Source organism: Scyliorhinus canicula, chromosome 28 (assembly GCF_902713615.1).
Source record: "Scyliorhinus canicula chromosome 28, sScyCan1.1, whole genome shotgun sequence".
Lineage (NCBI taxonomy): Eukaryota > Metazoa > Chordata > Chondrichthyes > Carcharhiniformes > Scyliorhinidae > Scyliorhinus > Scyliorhinus canicula.
Genome location: NC_052173.1, coordinates 7,553,216 through 7,568,240, shown reverse-complemented (window position 1 = coordinate 7,568,240; position 15,025 = coordinate 7,553,216). Strand labels below are relative to the sequence as shown.

Here is a 15,025-nt window from a genome sequence, read left to right as displayed (position 1 = left end):
CCCCCCCCCCTCCATTTTTGGCTGCATTAATATGGTCAGTGTGTGCTTCCTGCACTATTGGAGCGCGAGGAGGCTGTTTAGTGCCAAATTATTTGGTATTGTGTAGCTGAATTTCCAAGCCTTACATTGCAGCGAGTGATCAGTCAGCGAAATGCTCACTGATGCAGGCAGTCAGCATGCTGCAAATGTCTGGATGGCTTTAAACAGTTATGGGAAAGCTGGCCACAACTGACTTGTTCATGGAGCCTGTCCACTGACGCATTCAAGGTTTTTACTCAACCAGCTGTAGAATGTGCATCGACACAAAAGCAGCTGCAGACAGAACCACTGAAATGGGCCAGTTGGTCTTTCGGCTGTGTAATGAGTATCTCTGAGGAGGGAGCATTGACCTCCTGAGATGCTGCTGGCTCTCTCAGTTTGGGAACTGTGCAGTAAAAGTAAGTAAAAATATCCCCTCTGCCTCTTTGCCATTTTCAGCTTTCACTTGTGTCCCAGTACTTGTGCAGTTAATCATCCACTTCACTCTAGCCCATTATTTCAGCAAGCCAGACATAGAACATAGAACAGTACAGCACAGAACAGGCCCTTCGGCCCTCAATGTTGTGCCGAGCCATGATCACCCTACTCAAACCCACGTATCCACCCTATACCCGTAACCCAACAACCCCCCCTTAACCTTACTTTTATTAGGACACTACGGGCAATTTAGCATGGCCAATCCACCTAACCCGCACATCTTTGGACTGTGGGAGGAAACCGGAGCACCCGGAGGAAACCCACGCACACACGGGGAGGACGTGCAGACTCCACACAGACAGTGACCCAGCCGGGAATCGAACCTGGGACCCTGGAGCTGTGAAGCATTTATGCTAACCACCATGCTACCCTGCTGCCCCTCAAAGACTATTTTTTTTTAAGCTATTTAAAGTGCCCGATACTTTTTTTCCCCAATCAAGGGGCAATTTAGCGTGGCCAATCCACCTACCCTGCACATCTTTGGGTTGTGGGGGTGAGACCCACGCAAACACGGGGAGAACGTGCAAACTCCACACGGACAGTGACCCAGAGCCGGGATCGAACTTGGGACCTCGGTGCCGTGAGGCAGCAGGGCTAACCACTGTGCCACCCTAACCAGACTTGATGACAAGTCGCATTGTTGGCATGACACTGAAAAACAGTAACTCTATTAGAAAAGATGTTTAAAAGAAAAGAAAACCGCCCCCCCACAAAACAACGGAAGTGGCAGCGAGTGTACAGGAACGATGTACGAGCAGCATTCCTACCTTGCCTGCAGTCTCTAGATTATCATCCTCTTGCTCATCTGGAAGAAAAAAAGCAGATCATTACTGCTTGTCTAGTCTGGAGTGTAAATGGTTTCAATAGTGCACTGCATGTCCAGAGAATTAAAAAGCTTCTCTCCTGTTTTTAATCAAAGAACAGCAGAGAAGAAGAATGTGAAGACATTTTGCAGAGTGAGGTCTACTTACCTGGTAGGATTCCCATGGTACTTTACAAGATCTTGTAGCTTCTACACACTCAGAGTACAGCCTCGATAGATTGCCAGGGTTCAGGGTTTGCAGGTTGGACACTCGAGTAGTGGACTACCAGTGATGTCTGATCACAGAGACACCAGCTTGCCTTTTACGATGGCGCAAATGTTCCAGAGCCAGCCTGATTGATCTTAGTGGCAATTAATGGACGAGCCAAACAGGTCGCTACAGGGACCAAGCTCAGTTCCCTGATAAATGGGGCTCCATCCCTTAAGGGCACACAGTCAACTCTGGGCTGAGGAGCTGTTGAAAGGCAGTGTCCTCTGGCCACCATAACAGTTCCTGTGATAAGGCATGGCCAGTTTTTACTGGGTGGGCGACAGGGGTTTTACTGGGGGATCATTGGCTGAGAAGGTTTGAAGTCAAATCCCTCAGCACTATAACCTTTTTCCTGTGAGACTGCCAGAAACAAGGTGCATAAAAATATTAACTTTCTGGATATTTCCTTTTAATCTTTATTAGTGTCACAAGTAGGCTTACATTAACACTGCAATGAAGTTACTGTGAAAAGCCCCATTCCGGCGCCTGTTCCGGTACACCGAGGGAGAATTCAGAATGTCCAATTCACCTAACAGCACGTCTTTCGGGTCTTGTGGGAGGAAATTCAAGCACCCGAAGGAAACCCACGCAGACACGGGGAGAACGTGCAGACTCCGCACAGACAGTGACCCAAGCCGGGAATCGAACTCGGGTCCCTGGCGCTGTGAAGCAGCAGAGCTAACCACTGTGCAAGCGTGCTGCCCATTTTGCATACCGAGCTGGCACGGTTCCACCAATGATCCAAGCACAGGCAAATATGGAGATGCTGTGCCCCGAGGTGCACTGGAACCAGACAGGCACCTCTTGAGTATAGAAAATAGAACATACAGTGCAGAAGGCCATTCGGCCCCTCGAGTCTGCACCGACCTACTTAAGCCCCCACTTCCATCCTATCTCCGTAACCCCTCCTAACCTTTTTGGACACTAAGGGCAATTTATCATGGCCAATCCACCTAACCTGCACATCTTTGGACTGTGGGAGGAAACCGGAGCACCCGGAGGAAACCCACGCAGACACGGGGAGAACGTACAGACTCCGCACAGACAGTGACCCAGCGGGGAATCGAACCTGGACCCTGCCGCTGTGAAGCCACAGTGCTAGCCACCTGTGCTACCGTGCTGCCCGTATGTCGGAGAACCTAGAGGACAAGCACCCAGGACTGACAATTTTTCCCTCGAGGTAAACCAGAGAAATGCTTGGTTTATTTTAATCGTTGCTGCTAACTGAATAAAGCCCCAAAGGTGGTCCAATATATCAACCCAAAGAATTTCAAATGGTTGCCATATCTAGACCCTTATGTTTGTATTACTATTGGCAATATGGCAGTGAACACCTCCAGTACGTCCCCCTAACTGGGTCATAGGAGTGGGAAATGTCTCGCACATTATGTATTTATTTTTTAATAAATTTTCCAATTAAGGGGCAATTTAGTGTGGCCAATCCACCGAGCCTGCACATCTTCGGGCTGTGGGGGCAAAACCCATGCAAACACGGGGAGAATGTGCAAACTCCACATGGACCGGGGCCAGGATCGAACCTGGGTCCTCGACGCCGTGAGGCAGCAACCACTGCGCCACCGTGCTGCCCGTCCAGCACATTATTAATATGAAGCTCTAGTCGTCAGGAAACAAGCCAAAATGAGCCTGAAGGCTTAGTGCCCAGATACTCTGCTGATAAAACAAGGTAAAAGAATGGATAGGTGCTTGATGGTCAGCGCAGACACGGTGGGCCGAAGGGCCTCTTGCTGGGCTGTAAAACTCTGACTCTATAAATACTTTGGCATTGCCTGTTGGGGTTAGATCACACTTGGGGTACTACAAACAGTTCTGGTCTCCATACTGTAAAAAGGGATATGGAGGGGTAGAAGGGAAAAGGAGGATTTACTGGAATGATACCAGAACCGACAGGTTATACCCAGCAGGAAAAATTGAAGAGCATGAGGCTCTTATCTTTGGGAGAAGCTGATATAGATGATTACGAAAGGGTTTGATAGGGTAGATGTCAAGATGGTTCCACATATCAGGGGAAAATGGACGGGAATCGGGGGAAGGTAGCCCGGGGGGGGGGGGCTACGGGTTTGTTATGGGGGTTTGTTCTCATGGTTTTATGCTTATTTCTTTTTCTTGTTAATTTATTGTTTTTGTATTGGAGGGGAGGGGTTACTGTTTTTCTCTGTTGTGATAAAATTTGTTGTTGAAAACTTGAATAAAAATTATTCCAAAAAAAAAGGAAGGACAAAGCCGCAAGCGACAGTCTGATGGCAAGCTAAGGCCCAAAACCAAATTGTAAAGAAATGCCTATAAACATGTGCCTCGGCCATATTGGGGAATGTAAAATATGTATGCCGGTTAAAGGGGGTGGCCACAGTTGTTATTATGAAGATGCTTGCCTGTAAATATACATGTTAATTTTTGCGTGTTTTTTTTCTAATAATTTGTAATTTGTTGGATATAAAATATGAAAACTCAATAAAAAACATTTCCAAAAAAAAAAAGATGGTTCCACATCTGGGCACAATGAAGGACTTCCTTAGCGCTGTACTGGAAATTTAGTCTGGATTACAAAATGGAATGGGCCTTAAATCCAGAAGCTAGGGTGCTTTGATTGCCTTTGGTAAAATTTAGATAGAGTTGGATTGATGGTTAGAGCAAAATATATACATGGCGAGAGATAGGTAGAGAGATCGATTATGACAGAAAGATAGACAGATGGGTGGAGAGATAGAGATGAATAGATAAATTGATTGATAAGGCCATTCTTTACCTAGATCAGTCATAGTGCCGCCTTTCACTGGAGCAGATTCAGAATCTTTCTTTGTGTTCACTAAAAGACAAAATCTGAAGATATAAACAGTGCACACTATTCTACAACAACTGCAAACAGTCACCAAGAGTTTGCAACAAACCCACAGCAGGTACAAAACTGAACAGTGCATGGTTGAGGGGAACTGTACTTCTGCTCACTCAAGTTAGTTGAACTTCCTTCCAAAATCGCACATTTTCAAGGGTGACTGAAAATTGTTTCCAGCTCAGATCTAGAACAAACATCAAAGGTTGAGTTCAACATTCAACTGCAGCCTGAAGCTGACCAACCAAGCTGACATCACTGTGAGGTGTGCTTAATGTGTCAGTGGCCAGCAACGTGACACATGCTTAATCCCTGGAGGGTGAATGAGAGACTTGTGCTCCCTGATTGAATATTTGAAAAAACCTCAGGAAAGGATTCTACAGATCAGTTTATACAAAACAGAGAATACTGTATTGTAGAGAAATGTAGGCTCCCTACTTTACCTCATAGGGTCTTTTTCATTCTCCAAACATTCTGTATGCTCCACACATTATTACATTAAAGCCTAGATTGAGAGGTTCTTGTGAAGCCATTTGCTGAGCACACAATTAAAATGTGGGAATAATGCATATTGTACAAAGTATGAAGATTCTAGAAGATAGCTAATCAGTCTTCACTTGAGCATGCTCTATGTAACATCAGAGTGTACCAAAGCAGGGCAAATTCAAGGCTAAGGAGCTATAACAACAGCTATCAGAAATCTGCCAGGGTCACGATGATGTGAGGCAAATAAATTTGGGCAGCAATGCTCAGTAAACATGTAAGGATTACTTCAGATGGTGGCTCTGAGTACCATCGGAGCCTGATTTGAGAAATAGCTAGGAAACAGCAATGAAAAAGGTGGAATGACCTTACCCTAGGCTTCTTGACTGCAAGATAATAACGCACAGTACAGAATTAGATACTGAGCTAACTGCTCACCATCTTGCCTTTGGTCACAAAAGCTTCCGAAACTGGTTTACACAAGCGATAAGCACGTGCACTGCGAAAGTATTAAGGTGCAGTGGTGCACTCATGCTCATGGAGTGGTCTCAATTTGTCCTGACCTCCTAAAATTAATCAGCAATAAATGCATCCTCGCTTTTAATCACAACCAACTCACATGATACTCAAATAAAAGGTGGCTTTCAAATATCAGAAGGTGGTCCAATATGGAGCTCAGCTGCTGAATTGAGATACTCAGAAGGTGACTGGAGCAATTCTCAATTTTGGTAAACCAAAGCTGAAGCAGACCCAGGAAAGGAGGAAGAGGGAGGACCATCAATGGCTAGTGTTATCCAGGGCTGTGCATCGATCTCAGGGGCCAGTGATGAATAATAACACAGGAACATTTATGTATTCTTCTTTGATCAGCAGCACATTGCCAGTCGCTATAAAGCGAAGATTACACCGAATGCTTATGCCACAAGGTCCTTCTGGGCACCAGCAGGAGGAATTCCAACAATCAGCCAGTCTACTGTTCCATGAGGAAGGTCACAGATTGTTTTGACATGCTGGTCATTATGTTACATTCAATATCAGCATCTCTAGTGGGAGACAGGGTTCCTTTAACTGAGGTATTAAGTACATTCAGGCACCTGTCGAACATCGTATTGCCATCAGGGAATCGCCCCACCCTGAAATGAAATTGTGCATTTATATAGCGCCTTTCACATCTTCAGGTCATCCCATAGTGCTTGACCTGCAACGAAGTGCAGTTGCTGCTGTATTGTAGGCATTCAGGGCAGCCATTGCGCAATTGTTCTGCGAGTGCAAACAGAATTCTTCAACTCACTGCATAACTTCCAGGGATGGGCAACGAGGTCCTTTTCTTAATGAAACTGTGCGTTCCCCAAGAATTCTGGAATGGCAACTGGTTGAAAGTTGCTCCTCAGAGACACGAGGGTAATTTTTACCATCACTGCTTGAACAGTAAACAGGGGGAGATTGCCCGCCTGTTTATAGGACCCGCTTGACTTGGATGGGAATGAATACGGGGTGAGTGGCCTGTTTCAGCAATGCACAGCCAAAGCAATAAAGGTGATAGTTACTCCTATGGGAAATCCATCGGCTAGCTAAAACCCACACTACACAGCAAACAGTCTTTTAGGAAGCACAATGTGAACACAAGGAGTATTGCTTTAAAAAAAAATAAATTTAGAGTACTCAATTCTCTTTTTCCCAACAATTTAGAGTGGCCAATCCACCTGCCCTGCACATCTTTGGGTTGTGGGGGTGAAACCCACGCAGACACGGGGAGAATGTGTAAACTCCACACGGGCAGTGACCCGGGGCCGGGATCGAACCCGGGACCTCAGCGCTGTGAGGCAGCAGTGCTAACCACTGCGCCACCGTGCCGCCTCTCACAAAGGGTATTGCTGAGCAGACATTTGGTGTGCCCAATGTTTGGGCTGCATCACGATGCCCTACAATATGCAGTACAGAGTGACTGAAGAGCGGCTGTGGCATTCTGCACATATCCATCTAAATAGGGATTAGCAGCAGCATCAGATAATGGCAAGTGAGGAGAGGATGAGGACTGAGTGTTCCTGCAGAATGGACTCACTAGATTAGGAATGAGGCAATCTTCCAAAGCTTGTGGAAACCAATCACTGGGAAACACGATGGACGCATAAACCGCTATTTCTTGTCTCTTTTCAGTTATTTTTTTTATTATTTTGCTTCTTTTTATATCATGAAGATAAACGCAGAGGTTTCAGTGGATGCTGTGCCTCTATTTCAGTAAAGGAAGAACATGCATTTATATAGCGCCTTTCATGCTTTTAGCTCGTTTTAAAACACTTTGCTGTCAATTATATACTTTTGAAGTGCAGTCACTATAACTTTGTAGGCAAAAGCGATAGCAGATTTGCGCATAGCAGTGTCTAACCAACAGCGGCAAGATAAATGGCCAGACTATCGTTTTTGTTTACTATGGTTTGAGGATGAATGCTGACCAGGATGCAAGAGAGGTCATCTGCACTTCCATAAGGTCTTTTTTTTTTTTTTTTTTACAGGTTTGTTTCAAACACTAGCCCTCGGAGCATTCCTCCCTCCCCAGGCGAATCATTCACCTGAGGAAGGAGCAGTGCTCCGAAAGCTAGTGTTTGAAACAAACCTTTTTTTTTTATAAATTTAGAATACCCAATTCATTTTTCCAATTAAGGGGCAATTTAGTGAGGCCAATCCACCTACTCTGCACATCTTTGGGTTGTGGGGGCGAAACCCACGCAGACACGGGGAGAATGTGCAAACTCCACACAGACAGTGACCCAGAGCCGGGATTCGAACCTGGGACCTCGGCGCCATGAGGCAACAGGGCTAACCCACTGCGCCACCGTGCTGCCCCTTCCATAAGGTCTTTAATGCCCATTCGATAAACAGGGCCTTTGCATGGCACTTCATGCAAAAGACCGTAGGTGCCTCTGTGCTGCCCTTGGCTCTTTCCCTGATCCTACTTCTAAATGATACTTCATTGGAAGGGTTAAGCAGGAAGGACAATCGGTTTGGGATTCTTTTGGTCATCTACCCCCATACACTAGGCTCAGATGGTCTTGCTGGTGTATCAGGAATAAACTGGTTCAGCTGTGGGGCATGTGCGCTTTGAACAGTTTCTCCCGGAAAGGGACTGTGGCAATTACCTGATCTTCTGATCAAATGCCCCGACTCACGGTCGGGTCGTCACATCAACTACAACTTCATTCAAGCACAGAGCATTGCACTGCAACAAGGTCTTTTAATCCCTCACTTAGCTGCCTGAACTGCACCTCCAAGCATGTCATCACATCATGGACTGTGGATCTCCCAAAGTTCTGGCACCATTGCAAGAGATGCTCGAATTGTGATTGCCTTCTACATGTCGGAGGTCCCATGCAGATGCTATCGATGGTGCTTGCTGTTCATTGTAAATGTGGGCAGTGGATTTCAGAATTCTACTCAAAAATCATTGTGCGCGTAACTCTGGAAGACAACAACTCCCTGGGTCACCTATTCAAGCTCAGAACGGCGTTCCTTTTATCGCTGCCAGGCGTAAAGAATCTGGCAGCAGCTGAGAACATGCAAGACCTCTGCTCAGCAGAAATCTTTCCTCACCCACCACCTCTGCCTTTTCCTGATCAAAGTCACTGCAAGTCATCTGAGCTGTGATTGTTGCATCAGTGGAACAATGCAGAGGCTTGTTCATCTTGAGCGACAAATTGGTATTTATAGGATTAGGCCATTTCTATGGAAAGGGGACTTGGAAGTATACATTCAGCAGCAGGTCTAGGAACAGTTATGCTACACACAGTAGGCGTTGTTTTGTTTGTGATGAAGTTTAATCATCCATTAATGGTTAATTATACTAATAAACTTGTGCTTATTTCAGCCAAATTGCTCATCATCCTAGCCCCTTTAAGGATACTAATTCTGTTGCCTGGTAGTACAGAACTTGAATATTTCTGAAAAGAGAGATATGCTACTTAAGTTTTTTGAGGCATTCATCAGGACAAACACAAGTACGCCAGATTTCAAATAATAACAATTTATACTACAGGAGAGAAGGTTGGAAGTCAACTTTGATTGGCCGAGTCATTGCCTTGGAGACAGCAATGGGGGATTATAGGCTTCCCAAACTCTGGGGCAACTCAAAAAAAAAAAGGTGCAAGACTTGAACATACTCATTTTGTTTGAAGAGAATAAATTCCTGCAATGAATACGCGTCGCTTCTCGCAAACTTTATGAGCTTGACTGATTATCTTAAACTGGTTGTTAGCATGGCTATTCGTGCACTCGGGATTGTTCAACAAGTGCTGTCAATTTCAGAATCACCTCTAACAGTAGACGTTTTGTTTTGGGTTTTGCAAATGCAGCCAAAGGGAACATGCTATCTCATTCCATCAGTCAATCACTGGGATATTCGATCTACAAAACTGGCGTCACATCAGCACTGAAATTCATACGTGGCATTACTCAATAGTGTCATATGTAGAATGTCTTTTTGGACTGACTGCAGAATTCTGTTAGTGGAAAATACCACCTGCATAGTCACTGCATAAAAGCACTGTCAAACAGCCTTCTCGACACCATGCATACCCGAATAGATGGTGCAGCCATCAGATCCCCTCTGGGTCCAGCACTCACTAACGTTTACACACCGTAACACACTCCATTCTGTGCTCAAATTTACTTTTCAGCCACTCCCTTTCCTCGATCTGCTTGTTGAGAAATTCGCTAACGGGTTCGCCATTACTATCTATGACAAGCCCTTTTGGGATTTGCATAGCTTACATGCTACAAGATTGGTTTTATCAGCAACCTTATAAATAAAGCCCGAGCCACTTGCTCATCTCGCAAGTTTGACACAGAAGTGGAGCGCGGCAAAACTATCCTGTGTGACAATAGCGACCCTGATCAAATAATGGTTCGCTACATATTGTGCAAACTCGCTAATGGACCAAGGCTGCCACCTTGGGACATGAAAAGTGCCTTGTTTACCTCAAATTACCCTGGAAAGGCAAAGTATCTCAACCATTTGAGCAACAGGTCATGCAAGCCGTTTCATGCTGTTACTATGCCATGGCTACACAAGTGATATTTTCCACTAACAGGATGCAGCCGTCAGTCCATATAGACGTCCTGCTGACCACACAACTGAGCGACGTTGTGTATGGATTTCACTGCCAGGTAGTTTGGCCGTACATCACAATGTTTGGCTGATTGAATCAAACAGCGTGCTCAATTGGTTGTTCGTGATAAGCAGAGGAAATACTGTTAGGAACCAGCCCGAGCTTGCAAAGTCTAAAACAAAATGTTTCCTGTTCGATGTGATTCCACGATTGAGCAGCACTTGTTGAACAACCCCGAGTGTGCTAATAGCTACACTAACTAACAATTAAGATAGGGGAGGCAGTGGCATAGTGGTATTGTCACTGGAGACACAGAGCACTGCTCTGGGGACCCAGGTTCGAATCCCAGCACTGCAGATGGTGAAATTTGAATTCAATAAAAATCTGGAATTAAAGATCTTTTTTTTTTTAATTTAAGAGTACCCAATTCATTTTTTCTAATTAAGGGGCAATTTAGCGTGGCCAATCCACCTACCCTGCATATCTTTGGGTTGTGGGGGCGAAACCTACGCAAACACGGGGAGAATGTGCAAACACCACACGGACAGTGACCCAGAGCCGGGATCGAACCTGGGACCTCGGCACCATGAGGCCGCAGTGCTAACTCACTGCGCCACCGTGCTGCCCCAAGATCTAATGATGACCATGAAACCATTGCCAATTGTTGTAAAAACCCATCTGGTTCACTAACGTCCTTTAGGGAAGGAAATCTGCCATCCTTACCTGGTCTGACCTACATGTGACTCCAGACCCAATAAATGTGGTTGACTCTTAACTGCCCCCTCGAGGGCAATTAAGGATGGGCAATAAATGCTGGCACAGCTTTCGACGCCCACATCCCATGAACGAAAATGAAAATCAATCAAACATGTAACACGGCCCATTTACAAGTGCTGGAAATGCTTTGGCCAATCAGTGTTGACTTGCAAACAATCAGCACCTTTTTCTCCTGTAGAATAAATTGTTGCAATCATTTGAAATTTGGCATTCTTGTGCTTGTCCATGCGAGTGCAAGACTAAAAACTTTGATAACACGTCTCTTTTCAGCAATATGGTTTAAAATTATTTTTTTTAAAAACTAGAGTACCCAATTCTTTTTTTTCCAATTAAGGGGAACTTTAGCGTAGCCAATTCACCTACCCTGCACATCTTTTTTTTTTTGGATTGTGGGGGTGAGACCCATGCAGACACGGGGAGAATGTGCAAATTTCACACGGACAGTGACCCAGGGCCGGGATCGAACTGGGTCCTTGGCGCCTTGAGGCAACAATGCTAACCACTGCACCATTTGCTGCCCGTTTCAACAACACGGTTGGTATTATTACTTCTTGAAGCAAATGAAGAGCTTTAGTGCCACAGGATGCCAACCTCTTGCACCAAGGAGAGCAACAAGGTACACTGAATCGCTGGATATTACATCGTGAGGAGTTTAGACTGTAGCATTTTCCATAAATGCATACTTTCATATAAATGTAAAGGATCTTGGCATGTGAATTTCCAATAGTTATTTTTCTTTTTTTTTAAATAAATTTAGAGTACCCAATTATTTTTTCCAATTAAGGGGCAATTTAGCGTGGCCAATCCACATATCCTGCACATCTTTGGGTTGTGGGGGTGAAACCCACGAACTTCCAATAGTTGATCTAATACATTTTACGTATACATAAAGATAGGCAAGTGTCAATCTTTCTCAGCCTCGCCCTTCTATTTTACTTTTATTGACCTTCTCTATATTCACCAATCTTCATTGGTTCCCTTTGCTGTAACTATTAACTTGGGTTAACAACACAGTCTGTGAAACTATTCAAGTAACCATTTCCGGGTACTTTGATACCGTCAGGATAACAAATACAACCCTGCTGCTGGACTTTGGGGTACCTTTTTCCAGACATCACTCCTGGTGCCGTGGTAGGTCACCGGCCTGATTGCCTTGCAATCCTGATTTGCCAACAACTTGGATGAAGGTTGGCCCTTTGGCCTAACGTCATCAGGTCCCCACTCTGCCAGCTGAAAGCAGTATGGCTTCTCCCATGAAGTGAACTTTGCACAACTATTTTCACATTAAATAATGCAGCCCAGATCAGGACTGGCCACTAGGTCCCATTTATACCAGTTGACAGGTCAACTCATACCTAAGCACCATTATTGAAGGTGTATTCTGACTGGCTTTTCAGTGGCGAATTAGTTCTAATTTCATTAAAAACATAGAGTTTATGTCTGTGAGAGTGCTCAAACAATAGGGGAAAAGATGAATACGCGCTTAATTAATTCTGCATGTTGATAGTAATTTTATCCAATTAGTGAATGAGGGTTAACAGTCGTCTATACACTTCAAAACACACTACTGTATAGATAATGTTGAGACAGCAATGTCAAGGCCATGATAAAACTGAAGAGCGATTTTGATGCAATTTTGGTGTGGGCAGCACGGTAGCATAGTGGTTAGCACGATGGCTTCACAGCACCAGGGTCCCAGGTTCGATTCCAGGAGCAATTAGCCGTGTAAAATGGATGAGGAGCTGGCTTAGTCTGTGCGGAGTTTGCACTTTCTCCCAGTGTCTCCGTGGGTTTCCTTCGGGTGCTCCGGTTTCCTCCCCTAGTCCAAAGATGTGCAGGTTAGGTGGATTGGCCGTGCTAAATTGCCCTCAGGTTAGATGGGGTTGCAGGGTTACCGTGATAGGGTGGAGGTGTGGGGTTAAGTAGGGTGCTCTTTCCAAGAGCCGGTGCAGACTCGATGGGCCGAATGGCCTTCTTCTGCACTGTAAATTCTATGATTCTATAATATGCCAGTCAGAATGCACATTCATTTCATACAGCTGATCTTAGCAAGCTGATCTTCATAAATGAATGTGCACACCCTTCAAACCTATTTCAATATCAAAGCAGAACAAAATACTGTTGTTATACGTGCAAGTTGTTATGGATTTGGGCCTCATTCCAGACAGCCCTGGTGTTCAGAAACCAGAGTGCCTGCTGCTGAATACTGGGTCGACATCCAGGGGCGCACTCACGTTCAAGGTGGAATTGCGACCTCCATTACAATCCGATAAACCAACTGACCAGATGTGAATATTCAAGGACATATTACATCCAGAGGTGAATTGTGGCTATGCAAATGGCTTTATAAATATTCTGGCTGTTGAGAAGGCAAATGTGCTTCAAGCCTTGTATTGATTGTTTTCCCCTCCAAGATTGAACTGACCAAACTTCCACATACGATGTCGAAGTAGAAACCTTTCAGTCGACGTGGCAAGCCCCTTCCCAGGACATATATAGAATGTGCAGCACAGAAACAGGCCATTTGGCCTGCGTGGTCCATGCTGGTGTTTGAAGGTGTGGATACTTTTATCAAAACTGAAGAATTAAGCTTTGCGAACCATCCTCCCACCCCTACTTCAGCATTTAGATACAGCCTTCAAAACGCTGAATCGCCTTTCACAGTCAATGACGTCTGAACTATCCTCTGGGATATCCATTTGGTTAGAAGGAGCTTCTCATCATAATAACCCATTTCACAGGGTTTCACGAGGCTTGGGTTTTATTTCTGATTTTAACCCACTTTATTTCTCCAAGCTAGAGAGTATCTGGGGCCCGAGCACAACATCTAGTGACATGAATATGTTTGTCGAATCACTGCTGCTGTTTACAAACCTCTAAAAGTGGCAGAATCGACACCTGAAATACTCTCATGATGACTTCACCTCTGGGAAATCAAAACTGTTCTCCCAAAGTCAACATTGTTTAATGGTTCACTTGATGAGTTGGCACAAAACCTAAAACTCTATGTTATACCACCTCAGTGTACCGTCAATCGTAACAGTATACAATGTAGGGATGTTAAGTTTGATGATTTAAATTTAAAAATAATAACTTTGTCCGTCACTCTGTCAATGCAGTATAGCAGAGCCGAAATACAATCTTAAGGCATTTTGGGTGACTATTGGGCAGTGCATGAGGGCGAACACTAGCCGTTCAGCTGTGGTGTCAGGAGCGAAATCCAATTTGGACTCAAGGTGGTGGCTAGTCTCTGGGACAATTCAAGCAAGATAAACTTTGAACAGTCCCAATCGATTTATAATTGAACAAAACGTCCATAGTATCACAATCAATAGGTCAATATAAATTGCATTGGGCGAAAAGCATTAAACGAGAAAAACTTATTACCACTTTTCGGTAGTGTGACCTCTTCTACGTTGGGGACAGGGGAGGGTTCATCCATGTCCTTGGTCAGGTCCTCTTGGTCCTCCTCTCGATGTCCTCGCTTTGACTTGGCATATGGTGTGGCAGGACTGCGTCTTAAAACAAGGTGCAATGCGGTCATCCGCTCAAGAGTACAACATTCGAACTCTTTATGTAGTCAGAAATTCTATTGCTAGCAGCTACATTCACTGTGTGTGGAAAATTATGGGGAAAATGCTCCAGATTCTAGCGCTGTCAACGCCATCAAGATCCTTTAAAAAAAAACTTTACATTCAATCAATCTTGTGTGCTGTAATGATGCAGAAGAGGATTTCTGCTATCTGCAGCCCCAAACAAAAAATGCAAGTGCTGGAATCAGGCACGGCAACATCTAAGAGAAGCAGAAACAAACCTGGCACCTCACTCTGCTATGCTGCCATTAGGCTATCGGTGGGCTGCTGTGAAACTATGCTTACGTTTTACTTCAGTTTAATATGGGCTATGGACGCACAATACAATGCAAACAGAACAGATCCTGCACAATTTTCAGTGTCGCAAATTAACGCCAATATTAGTTCGAAAGGATGTTAATTACAACTGATAACAATGCTGAAAAGGTCAGAATTCCACCTATGCCATGGGCAGAAATAATGAGATGGAAAAGACCCAAAGTTCAAAGCCGATGTTTATTCTTTAATAATATATTCAGTTTCTTCTAGAGGTTGAAGCAACCCCATAAATTCAGATGACTTCACTTGTAGATCACATTTGAAGCTAACTTGGTTAGGGCTGAGGAAAGCACACTAGATGTGCATGTGTTGGGA

The 15,025-nt window shown here is 44.6% G+C and overlaps 1 protein-coding gene across 4 annotated transcripts in view; it reads right to left on the bottom strand.

The window, feature by feature from the left end:
* LOC119958193 (SWI/SNF complex subunit SMARCC2-like) overlaps positions 1–14,360 on the bottom strand; it is a 79,270-nt gene extending 64,910 nt beyond the window's left edge. For all 4 annotated transcript variants that reach the window (XM_038786561.1, XM_038786565.1, XM_038786563.1 and 1 more), the window contains exons 1-3: positions 14,187–14,360; positions 4,354–4,413; positions 1,284–1,321 (exon numbers count right to left, since the gene is read on the bottom strand). In XM_038786561.1, coding sequence (XP_038642489.1) covers positions 1,284–1,321; positions 4,354–4,413; positions 14,187–14,343 — 255 coding nt within the window. In that variant the 5' untranslated portion in view covers positions 14,344–14,360. The remainder of the gene's footprint in view (positions 1–1,283; positions 1,322–4,353; positions 4,414–14,186) is intronic.
* Between the last annotated feature and the right edge of the window lie 665 nt (positions 14,361–15,025).